Source organism: Fistularia commersonii, chromosome 35 (assembly GCF_037954325.1).
Source record: "Fistularia commersonii isolate RoL2024-O1a breed Wild chromosome 35, RoL_Fcom_v1.0, whole genome shotgun sequence".
NCBI classification, from domain to species: domain Eukaryota; kingdom Metazoa; phylum Chordata; class Actinopteri; order Syngnathiformes; family Fistulariidae; genus Fistularia; species Fistularia commersonii.
This window is the reverse complement of record NC_141318.1, coordinates 1,409,622-1,427,500: the sequence shown is the minus strand read 5'-3', so window position 1 is coordinate 1,427,500 and position 17,879 is coordinate 1,409,622. Positions and strand designations below refer to the sequence as shown.

Genomic DNA, 17,879 nt, shown 5'->3' with positions numbered 1-17,879 from the left:
ACCTGAGGAACCTGAGGAACCTGAGGAACCCTGAATAACCCGAGGAACCCCGAGGAACCTGAGGAACCCTGAGGAACCTGAGGAACCCTGAGGAACCCGAGGAACCTGAGGAACCTGAGGAACCCCGAGGAACCTGAGGAACCTGAGGAACCCCGAGGAACCTGAGGAACCCTGAGAAACCCCGAGGAACCCGAGGAACCTGAGGAACCTGAGGAACCTGAGGAACCCCGAGGAACCTGAGGAACCCCGAGGAACCCGAGGAACCAAAGGGTCTTCACCAGGCTACTCCGCTAACGGATGAAGCAATCGTTTGCTAGTTTTTTTAGCGTTCATTGAGCGCCGGTTGTCACTTGTCACCGCGGCGACAGCGGACAGAAGACTCTTGCAATCGACCCGACACACACACACACATACACACACACACACACACACACACAACGAGTACTCACTCGTGATCAGCATCCTTTAGAGGTGTCGAAGGGATCGGGACTATTTCGAATTCCTCCTGAAACTACCTCTCAGAGAACTTCCATGTTGGGTGCGAAGAACCGGCGAGGAACAACCAGAAAAAAACAAAAGAAGAAGAAGAAGAAGAAGAAGAGGAGAAGAAGTAGATCCAGCGTGTATCCAGAAACAGCAGAGCCCAGTGGTGGACGCTCATGTTGGACGTCATGTAATGAAGTCATTGTTAGAGACTTCCTCCGCCACTCCTCTTCCTCTGGTCTGGACCAGACCATCTGAACACCAGGAGGGGGGTGGACGGCGGAAGGTGGTGGTGCTGCTTCTAAAAATAACCAGAAGGAAACACTCCAGACACTCGAGCGCCTGTCTGAGGAGCTCTTTTTCTTCTGAAGAGATGGAACAAGATAAGAAAAATAGGGTGGATGGGGTGGAAGGTGGCGCCCCCTTCTGGAAGGAATCCATGAGTCCATCCAGCGATGGATTCGCCGAACCAGAAAACCCCCCCGGTGGTCGGAAGGATTCAATATTCTCGCCGCCGCCTTAATCACCGGCGGGTCGCGGAGGGTTTCACCCGGCCTCGGCGGCAGGTATTAGCATTAATGGCTTCCCCGTTTAGCGCCCCGGCGTTTGGTTACGGGCCCTTAAGTGTGAAGAACTCCCCGGTAATGAAGGTTTTCACAGTCTGTTGAGAGATTGAGAAGGTGTGGGTACCCAGGGGGGAGATTTCATGTCTTCGGGGATGATTTAGTTCTGACTGTCCGGAGGCCAGGATGCTAAAAGCTAACAACTGACTGTAAGCAAAAATATGCCTGCCTTTTGGGAGGTTTGAGGGTACCTTTGAGCAGCGTTTCAGGGACCAGAACATGGTTTGGGGGCCACTTTTGGGGCAAGGTTACGGTTCAGGGCAAGGCTACTTTTTGGGGGGGCCAGAATGTGGCTCACCTCCAGGCTACATTTTGGGCCTGGCTATAGTTTCAGGGGCCCGGGTCAGGGTTTGTGGGGTCAGGCTGTGGTCTTGGGCCAAGAATGTGATTCTGTAGAAAGACTGCAGTTTGGGTGACGTAGTTTGGTCCTGAGTCAATCTACTGGTTCAAGGGCCACGCTTAGGTCTGTGGGGCCAGGACATGATTTGGGGACCAGGCTACCATTCAGGGACCAGGTTGGGATTTGGGTGCCGTAGTGTGATCCTGGGCCAGGCTATGTTTTGGGCCTAGGCTACAATTTGGGGCAAGGTTGTGGTTCTGGGGGTCAGGTTGCAGGTTCAAGCCTAGGCTACCTTTCAGGGGCCAGAATATGGTCCTTTGGCCAACGTGATTTCGGGGCCAGGATACAATTTGGGGCCCAGGCTGTGGTCTACAGTCCTGGCCTGCGGTCTGCAGGGCCCCTGTTGTTGCTGTTGGCCGGGCTCCAGGTCTTGAAGCCCTCTCATGCTGGGGACTCGCTGCCAAGATTCCCTCTAATTCCATCATTCCACTTATAGGATTACGCCGGCGCGTGTGAAAGCAGAATCAGCAGGAGCTCAGTGCCGCTGCCGGCCCCAGAGGTACCGGCCCGGCCTCTGAAGGCAAAGATCTAGTCCCAGAAGGCACGACCCACCCCTGAAGGCACCGGCCTGGCTCCAGAAGGCACTGACCCGGCCCCAGAGGGCAATGACCTGGTCTCAGTAGGCACTTACCCGGCCTCTAAAGGCATCGACCGGGCTCCAGAGGGCCCCGACCCGGCCCAAGAAGGCAAAGATCTAGTTCCAGAAGGCACCAACCCGGCCACTGAAAGCATAGATCCGGCCTCTGAAGGCACAACCGGACTCCAGAAGGCACTGACCTGGCCCCAGAGGGCAATGATGTGGTACCAGAAGGCACCAACCCGGCCTCTGAAGGCACCGACCGGGCTCCAGAAGGCACCGACCAGGGTCTGAAAGGCAAAGATCTAGTCCCAGAAGGCACCGACCCGTCTCTGAAGGCACCGACCCGGCCTCTGAAGGCACCAATCGGGCTCCAGAAGGCACCGACCAGGGTCTGAAAGGCAAAGATCTAGTCCCAGAAGGCACCGACCCGTCTCTGAAGGCACCGACCCGGCCTCTAAAGGCACCAATCGGGCTCCAGAAGGCACTGACCCAGCCTCTGAAGGCATTGACCCGGACCCCGGAAGGCAATGATGTGGTCCCAGAAGGCACTTACCCACCCCTGAAGGCACCGACCCGGCCCCAGAGGGCAATGATCTGGTCCCTGAAGGCACCGACCCGGCCTCTGAAGGCACCGATCGGGCTCCAGAAGGCACTGACCAGGCCCCAGAAGGCAAAGATCTAGTCCCTGAAGGCACCAACCCAGCCTCTGAAGGCACTAGCATCACCTTCTGAGGACGATCTGGACAGCACAAACAAAAGAAAACAGTGAAATACTAAAAGCAAGAAGTGCAACCACTCGTTCACACACTGATATCTGCAGCGGAGAGAATCCTTCTATCTCTCTCTTCCTTCCTTGACCTCTTTCTCTCTCTCTCTCTTCCAGTTTCCATCTTTCTTTCTCCATCTTCTACCCTTCTCTCTCTCTCTCTTAGCGGTGTTGAAAGGTTACACAAGCCTCTGCTTCCCTTTCCTGAGCAGCGAGAGCCTGCCGGGCGTCGGCGGAGGAAGAATTCAACAATACCCCCAGCGGATGGGAGTTCCTTTGCCCGTGTGTGTGTGTGTGTGTGTGTGTGTGTGTGTGTGTGTGTGTGTGTGTGTGAGGATGAGACACGGCGTCTCGCTGCATGTTTCTCGGCGGCTTGCGTGCCTTCTCGGGGGTGTGTCCTGGCTCACTGGATGTGGACACAAGTGTGTGTGTGTGTGTGTGTGTGTGTGAGTGTGTGTGTGTGTGTGTGTGTGTGCCCAGTGGGCCTCTGGGTTGGTATTTCCGATGCGGCGGGGGCAGGAAGAACCCTCCCTCCCTTTACGGCTACCAGCGCTAACTTCACGAAGGTTAGCACCCCTGATGCTAAGCTAACCATTCGGCTAGCAGCGGCGCACAACGCGCTAAGGGCGTGGGGTGAGGTCCTCACCGAGAGCCGAATTCCATCGCAGGCACGCCGTCCGAGAGGCATCCGCATCATCTGAAGGTAAACAACAGGAAACAGGAAGTGAACGTCCGTCGCGGTCACATGACCTGCCGATCATCAGAATAATTTGTAATTTAATTTAATTTAATTTGATTTGATTTGATTTGACTTAATTTAATTTAACCTAATTTAATAAAATTTTATTTTATTTTATTTTATCTTATTTTATTTTATTTTATTTTATTTTACTTTAATTTTATTTTATTTTATTGTCATTTATGATTGACTGTTGGAAATTAATGGAAAGAGTTTAATTTAATTTAGCGTAATATTGGCTTTTCTTACCACCAGTTGGACTCTGCTTTGAAATAACCATCAAAATATAGGATCAACTTTCGCTAAAAAGAAAAAGAGAAATATATCATTAATTCCTGAATGAACTAATTAATTTTTCTGAAAGGATCAGGCGGAATAAAAAAAATTAAAGGGGCAAAAAAAGAATAATACAAACAAATAAATGCATTTGCAATGATTTTTTTCAGGAGCAGGAAATGAGCAAAATAATGTCAGCCATGTTTTGTAAACGGGCCAAAATAGCTCAAATATATATATATATATTTGGAAATATATATATATATTTGGTCTGGATCTCAGAGCGTGAAAACTGCTCCCCCGACAGGAAGAGTCCAGATATAAAAAGGGAAAAAAAAAAAACCTTTGATTTTTTTTTTTTTTTTTTTTTTCCTTTTTCTGGCCTCTGTCAGAGAGTTTTATTACCCTCCTCCTCCTCCTCGCCGCCCCCGGGGTCGGGTCATGTCGGCGGATTCCTTCTCTTTTATCCCTCGGACAAAAAAAAAAAAAAAGGACAAAATATTTCCACAACCTCTGGAGGAGAAAATCAATGGCTCTCCTGCTCGGACGGCGAGCCTCCATTTTTCACCCTCTGCCACCTTCAGTCAGAACCACTTTTATATTTTTTCCTCGGCGAGGGCAGTGGAAGTTACCCTCCTCCCCCAAGAACAAACCCCGGACCATCGCGAGCTCCGCTCAGATGCCGCTTTTATCGACTTTTATTCAGAAAGGTTGCGGCTGCAGTTTCACCTCCTCGCTTCGGCGTCGGCTCCCCGCCGACCGGCGGGGAAGCTAAAGGGCTTTAGCTTAGCTCGGACGGTTTAAGTCCGGAGAATCAGCGGGAAAAACACGCTAGCGTTTTAGCGTCCAGGGAGCCGGTTAGCTAGCTTGAGTTTAAATTCGATTGGGTGGTGTTTCGGCCATGCTAACACGCGGCGGCTTCTCAACGTCCCCTGGCCGATCGGCGTCACGGTTTAGCATGAGCTACGCTAGCTCAGGGGCACCAGGTGGGATCTCTCAAGGAATCCAGCTGGAACTGGATGATGGCGGCTAACCGCTAATGTATATGTTTTCATATTTCTGATGTAGCCAGCAGTTTATCTCCAAAAAAACAAGAAAAACATGAGATGATTAGTGAGGACCGTTAGCCGAAGAGGCTAGCGCAGGGAGGTTTGGGTCGGCTACGCCGTAAAGCCGCGCTAACAGGTGAACGCTACTGTTAGCGATGACGCTCGGAAGCGCAACGGAGCGGAAAGCGGTAATAAATAAATAGATTTATAAATAAATAAACAGATAAATAAATAATAAAAGTGTGCTAAAGTTTCAAGGCCTGACAGGTTGTGAATAAACTAACAGATGAAGGTTGTTTGTTACAAAATGCCAATTCAGCTCCGTCTCCAATGCTGCTGATTTAACAAGCAGAAATGGCTGTTTGGGGATTTGCTTGATGGATTGCTCTCTCCCTGCCATCTTGTTATCTGCTCCTAGAGTTCATCCTTATTTTTATGCTAAAAACCCGAACGGCGCCATCGTGTCAGCTGCGGGCTGTTTTTGATGAATAGCCCGGGCGCGCTAGGGCCGGCCAGATGTTAACGTCTGCACCTATTAAGTTAATCCGGCTACAAAAGCTGTGGAAATGCCCCCGGATAAGTTAAGATGGAGAGAAAATTGAGCGTATAGAGGCACTTAATCTATGACATGATGTCACCACCAGTGCTTTTTCACATTTCACGCTGAGCGACTCAGACGAGGAGTTTATCTTTTCGCCGGCATCAGAATTACTCAAAAAACTATCCGGCTGATTTTCGACAAACTTGGCGGAGAAAGTTTACCCCGGGCCAGGAAGAGCGCCGTTCTCTTGTATTCTGGGGCGTCCATTTTAAAGGGAGCGTTTCAGGTGTTATGCTAGTTAGCATGTCGGAAATGTGTGCGGAAATTCATTGCAGGTTAGCTGAACCCAGCCGACATGAGTTGAAAATCCGTTCGGCCTCTCATTCGCACGTCTCGGGGTCTCCGTCGGTTATCTTGACCGTTAGCCACGGGGTTGCTAATGGTAGTCACCAATGTTAGCCGCTAATGTAGCTTCCTTCTTATTTTTCTTTTCCAGTTTGGCTAAAATCATGAGGGATGAGACGGGGGAATGTCGGCCCTTTTTCAGACGACGTTGCACCAGGCTAGCGCGTCGCTACCCGATGTCGGTGTTGCCACGGAGACGACTGAAGCATCAGACGACCCGTCGTTCTCCTGAACCCTCCAGCTCGACGCCCAACCCGCTCCACCGGCTGAATTTGTCGACGCCGCTCTATAAATAGCGTGATTTGTTGGTGGCCACTGGTTATCTTGACCGTTAGCCACAGGGCTACAAACATTAGCCACCAATGTTAGCGCCAATATATCGGCCTTTCTTTTCCAGTTTAGCTAAGATCATGGAATGGTTTCAGACGGCGTTGCGCCAGGCTAGCGCGGTGCTAGCTGATGTCGGTGTTGCTACTGAGATGCTAGAAGCATCAGGCGACCCATCGTTCTCCATCACGTTGACACTCGACGCCCTCTCCGCTCCACCAGCTAAACTTGTTGACGCCGCTCTATGAGTAGCTTGTTTTGTTGGCGGCCACTGGCCCGGGGACGGTTATCCTGACCGTTAGCCACAGGGCTACAAACATTAGCCACCAATGTTAGCGCCGATATATCGGCCTTTCTTTTCCAGTTTAGCTAAGATCATTGGGGATAGGATGGTTTCAGACAGCGTTGAGCCAGGCTAGCGTGGTGCTAGCTGATGTCGGTGTTGCTACGGAGATGCCTGAAGCATCAGGCGATCCATTGTTCTCCATGATGTTGACACTCGACGCCCTCTCCGCTCCACCAGCTAAACTTGTTGACGCCGCTCTATGAATCGCCTGTTTTGTTGGCGGCTGCTAGCCAGGGGGCCAATTGTCTTGCCCGTTAGCCACGGAGCTGCTAACATTAGCCATCAACGTTAGCGCCGATGTATCTGCCTTCTTTTCCAGTTTGGCTAAATGTTTGGCCACGTTTCAGACGGCGTCGTGCCAGGCTAGCGCGGCGCCTCCTGACCTCGTCGTCGCCACGGAGACGACTGAAGCATCGGGCGACCCGTCGTTCTCCCGAACCCTCGACGTCCGACCCGCTCCACCAGCTGAACTTGTTGACGCCGCTCTATAAATAACGTGTTTTGTTGGCGTCCGCAGACCCGGGGCCGCTGCCAGGGGTCAGCAGAGCCGCTGGCAGCGCTTCCACAGGATGTTATTACCGGGGCTGCAGCGCCGTTATTGTTCCCGGATTCCTCCGAACGGTTGGCGAGATGTCCGACATCCTGCCCTGAACGGCGTCCAGGCGCCGAGGTGTTGGAGGGCGCTGCCGCCTCCGATGAAAACAAACCCTCGCCGCGGGATCGCTAACACGGCGTTAGCACAAATCCTACTCGAGAGGTACTCGCGCACGGTACCGTGATTGGATATTCCTGGCGTGTTGGCGGGCCTGAAGGGAAATCCGTGCGCCAGGAGCCTGACAGGAAGTTCCTTTCAGCGGGCCGGCCGACAGATCAGGAAGGGCATGAGCGGCGTCTGGGAAGTAGCATGTTTCGGCAGGTTTGCTATTTTTGGGCTAAAAGCCACCTCTAGGACCGATCCAAGCTGGGATGAAGGGGGCGGGGTTTCACCCGACGGCTCGCCTGTCAATCACATACAGGGACCATTCCAACCATTCACCTATCAGGGATATTTAACTGGTTTTTCGGGAAATACTAGCTAAAATTAGCTTGATTAGCATTGTGTTTTTAGCAATTTTTGCACAAACCATCAACATAAATCATCATTCCATATCACCCGATGGCTATAATGTGATTGTGCTGATCTCTATAATCAAGGGAGAGCCCCCCCCGACCCCTGACCCCTGACCCCTGACCCCTGACCTCTGACCTTTGACCCCCGACCAAGACTGCTCTTATCTTCCGCCGTCGGCAGAAGTCATGAAATCCACATGATTGGTGGAGCCGCTCCTCTTCTGGAACGCTGTTTGACAACAGTTGTGTGTGTGTGTGTGCATGTATGCATATGTGTATGTGGACATGCACATGTGTGTGTGTATGTGTGTGTGTATGCGCGTGTGTGTTTCCACCCCTGCTGCTTCGACCACAACGCAGCGCTAAGTGTTCACAACCACAGAGGACCAGGGACACGAGAAGCCTCATTAGGAAGGCAATGGCGGTTGAGAGGGAGCAGTTCACGCGCTCACACACACACACACACACACACACACACACACCCACACAGTGCAAGGAGCGCTCAATGGGAAAACCATTTAACTCCGTGGTTACGAAATTGGGTCATTTAGCCAAACGGTACAGTGATAATATCGAGGATGGAACAGTCGGGCACTTCTTTCTTTTTACGTTTCTCTTTTAGAATAAAATAAAATAAAATAAAGTAAAATAAAAAGTCCGAGCGCTGGAGAATGCGCCTGTGACAGAAGCTAACGGTTCTCCCAGCGCTTTGCTTTGCAAGCGGCAAAAATAGAAATTAAAAAAAAAAGGAATGAGACGTCTTGGATTCAAGGGAACGAACGAATGAACGAATGAATGAACGAATGAACGAATGAACGAATGAACGAACAAATGAATGAACGAATGAATGAACGAATGAATGCATGAATGAATGAATGAACGAATGAACGAACAAATGAACGAACGAATGAACGAACAAATGAATGAACGAATGAATGAATGAATCACATCCTCCTATTATATCAAATGAAAATCGACAGTAATTTGACTCTTAAAGCATTTTGACTCGTCACCCGACACACACACACACACACACACACACACACAAGGCCAACCCCCCCCAACGTGATGAGAAATGACATCACGCACACACACACACACACGTGCGATGAATTGAGAGTCACGATGCAATTATAATTAAAAAAATGAAAACAAACAATAGAAAAAAAATGGCCGCCGTTTTGTAAATAAACAGGAGGTGGGTTAAATAAATGAATATAAATAGCAAGGACACACACACACACACTCACACAGAGCCAACATCCCCCAGTGTGATGATTAATTGCATCACGCACACACACTCACATGCACACACACGGTGAATTAACAGCAACTATGATTGAAAAAATAAAAATAAACAATAGAAAAAAAATGGCTGCCGTTTTGCTCTGTAAATAAACAGGATGTGGGTTCAATAAGTGGATAAAAATAGCAAAGGGGAGTCTCACACACACACACACACACACACACGGGCACATTCCTGGAGGTCTGTTGAAAGGGGCGGGGCCGCCGTCGGCGTGGCAACAGGAAGTTCCCGCCTGTCAGCGGCGCCGCGGTCGGACCTTCCCGAGCTCGCCATGCTGGAAATGACTGCAGAAAGGGGGCGGAGCCACAGATAAGAGGCGGGGTTTAACAAGTGTCAATCATGTCGACACCGTCTGGATCTGTGGTGACGCCGCAGAAGAAGAAAGGTCGAGAGGGGGCGGAGTCAGAGGCTGGGAGGCGGGGTTAAGTCAACAAATCGTCCAATCGTTCTTGAACCAGATCTTTCTCTGCTGGCGGAGGAACGTCGTTTTTTTTTTTGAGGAACGTCTTTTTTGAGGAACACCTGCTTTGAGGAACTTCTTCTTTGAGGAATGTTTGCTTTTTAAGAACGTCTGGTTTTGAGGAACATCGTTTTTTTTTTTGAGGAACGTCTACTTTTAGGGAACGCTGGCTTTTGAGGAACGTCTTCTTTGAGGAGCCGTTTTTTTTTGAGGAACATCTTTCTGAGAAGCACCTGCTTTTGAGGAACATCTGTTTCTTGAGGAACATCTGCTCTGAGGAACGTTGGCTTTTGAGTTGTGTAATCTTTGAGGAACATCTTCCGGGAGCATGTTTTTTTTGAGGAACGTCTGCTTTGAGAAACACATGCTCGTGAAGAACATCTACTTTTGAGGAACATCTGTTTCATGAGGAACGTCTGCATTGAGGAACGTCTGCTTTGAGGAACACTTCGGGGAGCCGGGGTTTAACCACCACCTGTCAATCAAGATGAAGGAAGTGGCAAAACATCCATTGACCTTTGACCTTTGACCCCCAAGCCCCCCCCCCCCCCCCCCCCAATCCAGTAAATCCAAAACATAGACACTGGACCTGTGTGTGTGTGTGTGTGTGTGTGTGAGTGTGTGTGTGAACCTGACACCTCCAAGAAGATGCTCAAGATTGAATAACAGCCACTTTGGAATAGAGAACTACAAATATGGAGGTGAGACAGGAAGTTGCACGCATCGAAATGCACCTGTGGGCTTAGCATCAAATTTTATCCATGCGCACACACACACACACACACACACACACACACACACACAGGTCCGGTGTCTATGTTTTGGATTTACTGGAATGGAGGGGGTGGGGCTTGTGGGTCAAAGGTCAAAGGTCAATGGATGTTTTGCCACTCCCCCCACCTTGATTGACAGGTGGTGGTTAAACCCCGCCTCCCCCAAGTGTTCCTTAAAGCAGACGCTCCACACACTCACACACACACTCACACACACACATATTCCATCCATTAATGAGCAGGTCATTATATCTGTGGCCGATCTATAGATCTAAAATCCCGTCTGTTCTCCCGCGAAGGAACAAAGCACTCAATTTTTGATCTGGACGGCGGCGGCGGCGGCGAGTCGATGCGCCGACGGCGCAACGATAATCCCGCTGACATTTGCCTGGAATGCCAGACTGGATGATTCGGAGTCCCGCGCGCCGCTAATGGATCAATCTGGGTTTGCTAATATCAGACCTTTAAAAAGTTCAGGGTGTTTCGGGTCGGACGTGACGATGGAATGCCGGCGTGAGGCTTTTCACGCTTTCACCGCTCGCCGTTTTGCGCTTCACGTTAAAAAGCACATCCTCGAGTTAGCATAGCGTCCGCTAACGGGGGGACCGCTGACATCTATGCCGACAACATGTGTGTGTGTGGAGAACACAGAGCTAACGCTTGACTGTGCGTCAGCAGTATTGCTAACGTTCGCCAACAGCTGCTAGGTGTCTGTGTTAGCATAAAGCTAGCAGAGCTAAGCTAACAGAGCTCTATTGAAAGAGTTCTCAGATCTCCTTTGCTTGTGTGTGTGTGTGTGTGTGTGTGTGTGTGTGTGTGTGTGTGTGTGTGTGTGTGTGTGTGGACATAACTCAGACCTAACGCTTGACTGTGCGTCAGCAGCATCGCTAACATTTGGCAGCAGCTGGTAGGTGTCTGTGTTAGCATGCAGCTTACAGAGCTAAGCTAACAGAGCTGCAGGAAAGGAGTTCTCAGATCTCCTGTGTGTGTGTACGTGTGTGTGTGTGTGTGTGTGTGTGTGTGTGTGTGTGTGTGTGTGTGTGTGTGTGTGTATGTGTGGGCATAACCCAAAACTAACGCTTGACTGAGCGTCAGCAGCATCGCTAACGTTGGCCAGCAGCTGCCAGGTGTCTGTGTTGGCATACAGCTAGCAGAGCTAAGCTAACAGAGTTAGGAGTTCTCTGATCTCCTGTGTTATGTGTGTGTGTTTGTACGTGTCTGTATGTGTGTGTGTGTGTGTGTGTGCATAACCCAGAGTTAACATTTGACTGCGTCAGCAGCATCGCTAACGTTCGTCAGCAGCTGCTAGCTGTGTTAGCATGCGGCTAGCAGAGCTAAGCTAACAGTTGCAGTTAAGGAGTTCTCAGATCTCCTGTGCTGTGTGTGTGTGTGTGTGTGTGTGTGTGTGTGTGTATGTAACCCAGAACTATCATTTGACCGTGCGTCAGCAGCATCGCTAATGTTGCCAGCAGCTGTTAGGTGTCTGTGTTAGCATGCGGCTAGCAGAGCTAAGCTAACATAGCAGAAGCTGAACCTGTGTCAGCCAGTGCAGAACCCCAGCGAAGGTCACCGGTTCGATTCCCGCCCGGCGCGAAAGAAAATGTAACGTCGCGCGTCGACGAAATAAAGAAATTAATCCGCGTGCGTTTCATTATTTCTGGAGAAAAAAAATGTCTGAGAGTGTCGGAGTGACGTTCTTCCCGTGAAAAATCAATCGCGGCCCCGGCGGTGAAACGGGGCCAGCGCCGGAGCCGGCTGGCGAATCAGACGGCGGCGTATGTAGGCTAACGCCGCGCACGTCAAGAAAAACTCGGGCGGAACCGAATGATTAGAGCGCCAGACGAGCCCTGCGGAGGAAGAAGAAGAAGAAGAAGAAGAAGAAGAAGAAGAAGAAGAAGGAGAAGTGAAGGAGTTCTCAGATCTCCTGTGTATGTGTGTGTGTGTGTGTGTGTGTGTGTGTGTGTGTGTGTGTGTGAACAGAAGCTCCATGAGTTCTCAGGAGAACAAATCGGCGAGTTTAAAAGGCCGTTTTGGGATCAGCCGTCGAGAAGCGCTCGGATTTTATCAATGGGAGTACATGAAGTCACACTCTAATATTCATGTGTGTGTGTGTGTGTGTGTGTGTGTGTGTGTGTGTTGTCGGAAGAAGTGGGTCGCGGACGGTAGATTAGGTTCGGATTCGGAGCCAGGAATTTCTACACCGAGCTGGAAGGAAGGGAAGGTTTCCTTCTGAGAAGAAGAAGAAGAAGAAGAAGAAATGTGTTTTAACACACTGTGTGTGTGAATGGATGAAATGTTAGATGTCTTTCATTATAAAACGTGAATGAGTGAAAGTTTGTTTGAATGAATGAATGTTTATCTTTATGTAAATAAAGTATGAAAGTTGTAACCCCGCCTCTCGGCCAATCACAGCTGGGATAGACGCCAGCCCCCCCGACCCGGAGTGTACGTTAAATTATGAATGAATAAATGAATGAAAGAATAAATAAATGAATAAATGAATGAATGAATGAAAGAATAAATGAATGAATAAATGAATGAATAAATAAATGAATGAAAGAATGAATGAATGAATAAATAAATGAATGAAAGAATAAATGAAAGAATAAATGAATAAATAAATGAATGAATGAATGAATGAAAGAATAAATGAATGAATGAATGAATGAATGAATGAATGAATGAATGAAAGAATAAATGAATGAATGAATGAATAAATAAATGAAAGAATAAATGAAAGAATAAATGAATATATAAATAAATGAATAAATGAATGAAAGAATAAATGAATGAATAAATGAATGAATGAATAAATAAATGAATGAAAGAATAAATGAATAAATAAATAAATGAATAAATAAATGAATGAATGAATGAATAAATGAATGAATGAATGAATGAATAAATAAATGAATGAAAGAATAAATGAATGAAAGAATAAATGAATAAATAAATAAATGAATGAATAAATGAATGAATGAATTCGATTATATTTGCAGGAAGTGGCAGCAGGCCGTCGTCCTGCCAACGCATGGAGACCAGATGATGAGGAGACACTTCAGGAAACCCACGTTGAGGAGGACCTTGAACGCAGCACCGGGGGGGCGGGGCCTAATGGAGGGGGCGGGGCCTAATGGAATTTAATTACAATTGAGATTAATTAATTTAAAAAAAAAGGCAATTTTAAGATAGGGAAGATATTAGCGTCATAAGAGAGGAGCGAAAAAATTCTAACGTTCGTGAAAGTAAATAAAAACCAACTAAATAGCACGACCGAGCGGACGTCACTTCCGGTTAGGTTCCCCCGCGCCGGGGGTGCAGGTGCGTCACCCCGGAAGTAAAGAAACACGGCGCTGCGTGGGAACAAATAACGGCGGCTTCCACGTTCGCGTGACAAAAGAAACAAAAAAAAAAAATATATAATAATCAACAAACCGCAGCGACGACCGGAAGTGCGGAAAGGCTCGTGGACGAACACGATGTGAAGTGAGATGGTTGGTTTTGGGAAAGACATCACGTGACCGGCGTGGGGGAAACACGTGTTTGTGATGAAGGTGGAGAGAAAGACATAGAGATCTGCTGGATGGATGGATGGAGAGATGGTCCTCTGGAGATGAACGGATGGTCTTCTGGAGATGGAGAGATGATCCTCTGGATGGACTGACGGTCCTCTGGTCCATCTGGAGATTGATAGATGGTCCTACTGGTATGGATGGATGATCCACTGGACAGATGGAGAGATGATGATCTGGATGGACGGATAGAGAGATGGTCCTCTGGATGGACTGAGAGATGGTCCTCTGGAGATGGATGGATGATCATCTGGAGATGGAGTGATGTTCCTCTGGATGGATGGAGAGATGGTCCTCTGGATGGATGGATGGAGAGATGGTCCTCTGGAGATGGATGGATGATCATATGGAGATGGAGAGATGTTCCTCTGGAGATGGAGAGATGGTCTTCTGGAGATGGAGAGATGGTCTTCTGGACGGATGGAGAGATGGTCCTCTGGATGGATGGATGATCATCTGGAGATGGAGAGATGTTCCTCTGGAGATGGAGAGATGTTCCTCTGGAGATGGAGAGATGTTCCTCTGGAGATGGAGAGATGTTCCTCTGGAGATGGAGAGATGTTCCTCTGGATGGACGAATGGGTTCAAGGTAAGTTTGTAAAATGTTCTTTTTCTGCTTTACTTTATTTTTTCCACCAGAAGAAAAAAACCTTTGCATTCATTCATTCATTCATCCATTGTTCTCTGACTATCTTCTGCGACCCGTCTACTTTGTGTTTGACCTTCTTCATCAGTCTCACCTACAGCCGCACTCTGCAGGTGCACACACACACACACACACACACACACACACACACACACACACACACACACACACCTGCATGCACATTCGGATGCAAGCAGCAGCGGTTGTTGTCATCAGTGTCAACTTATTTCGTGATGTAGCAGCGGGAATGTGAACGCACACACACACACACACACACACACACACACACGCGCGCGCACACACACACACACACACTCTTCCTGTTTGTCATGCTGACCCGCTTCCTCTGTGAACCCTAATGATGAGGCAGCCTGCCACCTTGTGGCAGATGGCCTTGTGTGTGTGTGTGTGTGTGTGTGTGTGTGTGTGTGTGTGTGTGTGTGTGTGTGGTGTGGTGGGAAGGCCAGTAAACAGCGACTCGCTGCTGCCCCTTGTGGAGAAAAGTGGTACTGCGGCTCTGCGTTGTCTCACTCTCTGAAGATAAATCTGATTGGAGCGCAAACAGGAAGTGATGTCGGTCACTTCCTGTTTCAATCTCCTGCCGGCTAACAGACACACGCTACACGTGATTAGCCTCTGTGGTGTGTCGATCTCTCTAGTCATCTATGATTCATGTACATATTTATTTTTCCATTTTTATTAACTTATCTATTTACTGTTTATCTGTCATTTTTTAAAATTTGATTTATGACTCATGCATATTTGTATTTATTCACTTATTCAGGATTTAATAATTTCTATTTATTCTTTTGTGTTTTATTCTATCCGTTGTATTTTATACATTTGAATGAAACGAAATGGAAATATTTATTTTTATGTCAAGTCAGAAGAAAAAAAAATCTTTGTAAAATCTTTGTAAAATCACCAAAAAATTGAAGAATTTTCTCCCCCGAATGGCGTCGCTACAAATGCACAACCTGGGTTCGAATGTAGAAACACGCGATATCCTATTAAATATGACGTCAACAGCCACTTTGCACTTTGCGTCCTCTTGCCGGCGTCACATGACCCGAGGAAACTGCCATGGCGGCAGAACCTCTTTCAGTTTCTTCCTTAAAAGCCTTAGACAATGGGACAATCGCCGCCGTCCCCACGGACCATTAGTGGGGGGGGGGGGGGTTGATAATGGACCTGGGATTCGGGGGAGGGGGGCGGGGTGACCCCCTGACAGGAAATCGAATCGCCTTGATGGCGAACGCGAACGAAGCTTTTCATTGAGCGGATCTCCGATGGGAGGATTTAACGACTGTTCCCGGGGTAATTGTGGTAAAAACTCCCCCCCCCCAAAAAAACAGGCTCCGAGCTTCGGGTCAATGAAGCTTCTTCGCCCCGAAAACTTGCTGTTTACGTTGGTTTTGGAGCAAATACATGTTATTACGCGGGCAATAATGCGGTAATTCGGCAGTAATTAGCGCAACGGTGATGTCATTGGTATTGTTACTGCGGTTTTATCTGATTTTCTTGCGCTCGGCCGCTAATGGACTACAAATATGGCTGCCGGCAGCAGAAAAAGGGTTTGCTCTGAAACATCTGGAGAACAATCTGGCTTTTAATACGGTTGAGAATACGGTGAGGAACCCGGCAGGAGACCGGGAGAACATGAGAACCTAAATAAGCACTTAATTATTAGAAGAACCCAACATAGTAGCATGATGCATTCTGGGAGTTGTAGTCCATTGGCTCTTCACTTCCATAGCTTGGTGCTAAATCGAGCTGCATAGTTCAGATAGGTGCGATGTTCAACCGACTTGGATGCCCTGTTTAACAGCTAATGCATCCTGCTCCACTCACACACACACATAAACACACACACACACACCGAAAACACGCTGTTTACTTCGGTTTTGACGCGTTTCTGGATGCAGATCGTGTTATTACCCGGGTCATAATGCTGTAATTTGGCAGTAATTATCGTGCTGTTTGCTCTGTGGTGATGTCATCAAGATGGTTACCACGGTTTCGTCCGATTTACTCCTTTTACCATCTGCTGCGATCAGTGCCTGGCCGAGGTTCGGTAATGGACTACAAAAATGGCTGTCGGCAGCAGAAAATGGTGGAAAAAGGGTGTGTTAGCAAAGTTCTGGAGAACAATCCGGCTTTTATTACAGTTGAGAACATGGCGAGAACCCAGGCAGGAGACCAGGAGAACCTGAAGAGGAGCTTTATTATCAGAAGAACCCGACATGGTAGCTTGATGCATTCTGGGAGTTGTAGTCCTTGAGCTCCTAATGTCCTTAGCTTGGCGCTAAATCCAACTGCACAGTTCAGATGCGCATAACTTTCAACCGACCTCAATGCCTTGTTTCACGGCTGTTGCACCCCCCCCCCACACACACACACACACGTGCATGTACACGTGCATGTACACGTGCACGGCGGTGGATACAAACGCTTTGTTTCGTCCGTCTCATCACACTCGGATGATTCAGGAATCTGATCAGGGCTGCTGGGACCTCGAATGACTGCCAGAGAGATACGTGTGTGTGTGTGTGTATGTGTGTGTGTGTGTGTGTCTGAAGAGTGACAGACGAGTGTGTAAATCAGTGTGTACTGGTGTGTTAAAGAGAAAGGGGGTGCAGTCGAGCGTGAGGACTAAGTATTTTTTATGTGTCTACAAGCATCTGTTGTAAGTGCATATCCATCAACAGGCTGCTGTGTGTGTGTGTGTGTGTGTGTGTGTGTGTGTGTGTGTGTGAGAACTGAGACGTCATCCTGGAAAGAGTGACGTGACGCCACCAGGGAGAAGGTCTTCATATTCTCCCGCCAGGTTTCCCTCCCGGTCGTCCATGTTCATCTTGGAGTTCCAAAAAAAGAGTCAGCAGGTTCTTCTAAACCTTCCGTAGGTCTGAATGATGGTTGGAGCCTGTGATTGACAGTTGATCCTGTGATTGACAGCTGACCCTGTGATTGACAGCTGATCCTGTGATTGACAGTTGATCCTGTGATTGACAGCTGACCCTGTGATTGACAGCTGATCCTGTGATTGACAGCTGACCCTGTGATTGACAGCTGATCCTGTGATTGTCAGATGATCTTGTGATTGACAGTTGATCCTGTGATTGACAGCTGATCCTGTGATTGACAGTTGATCCTGTGATTGACAGCTGATCCTGTGATTGACAGCTGACCTTGTGATTGACAACTGATCCTGTGATTGACAGTTGATCCTGTGATTGACAGCTGATCCTGTGATTGACAGTTGATCCTGTGATTGACAGCTGACCTTGTGATTGACAGTTGATCCTGTGATTGACAGCTGACCTTGTGATTGACAGCTGATCCTGTGATTGACAGCTGACCTTGTGATTGACAGTTGATCCTGTGATTGACAGTTGATCCTGTGATTGACAGCTGATCCTGTGATTGACAGTTGATCCTGTGATTGACAGCTGACCCTGTGATTGACAGCTGATCCTG

At 48.4% G+C, this 17,879-nt stretch overlaps 1 protein-coding gene across 2 annotated transcripts in view; it reads right to left on the bottom strand.

The window, feature by feature from the left end:
• Positions 1-647, bottom strand: part of LOC147213693 (rho GTPase-activating protein 7) — a 36,366-nt gene extending 35,719 nt beyond the window's left edge. For both annotated transcript variants that reach the window (XM_086142163.1, XM_086142164.1), the window contains exon 1: positions 450-647. In XM_086142163.1, coding sequence (XP_085998289.1) covers positions 450-462 — 13 coding nt within the window. In that variant the 5' untranslated portion in view covers positions 463-647. The remainder of the gene's footprint in view (positions 1-449) is intronic.
• Positions 648-17,879: the final 17,232 nt, after the last annotated feature.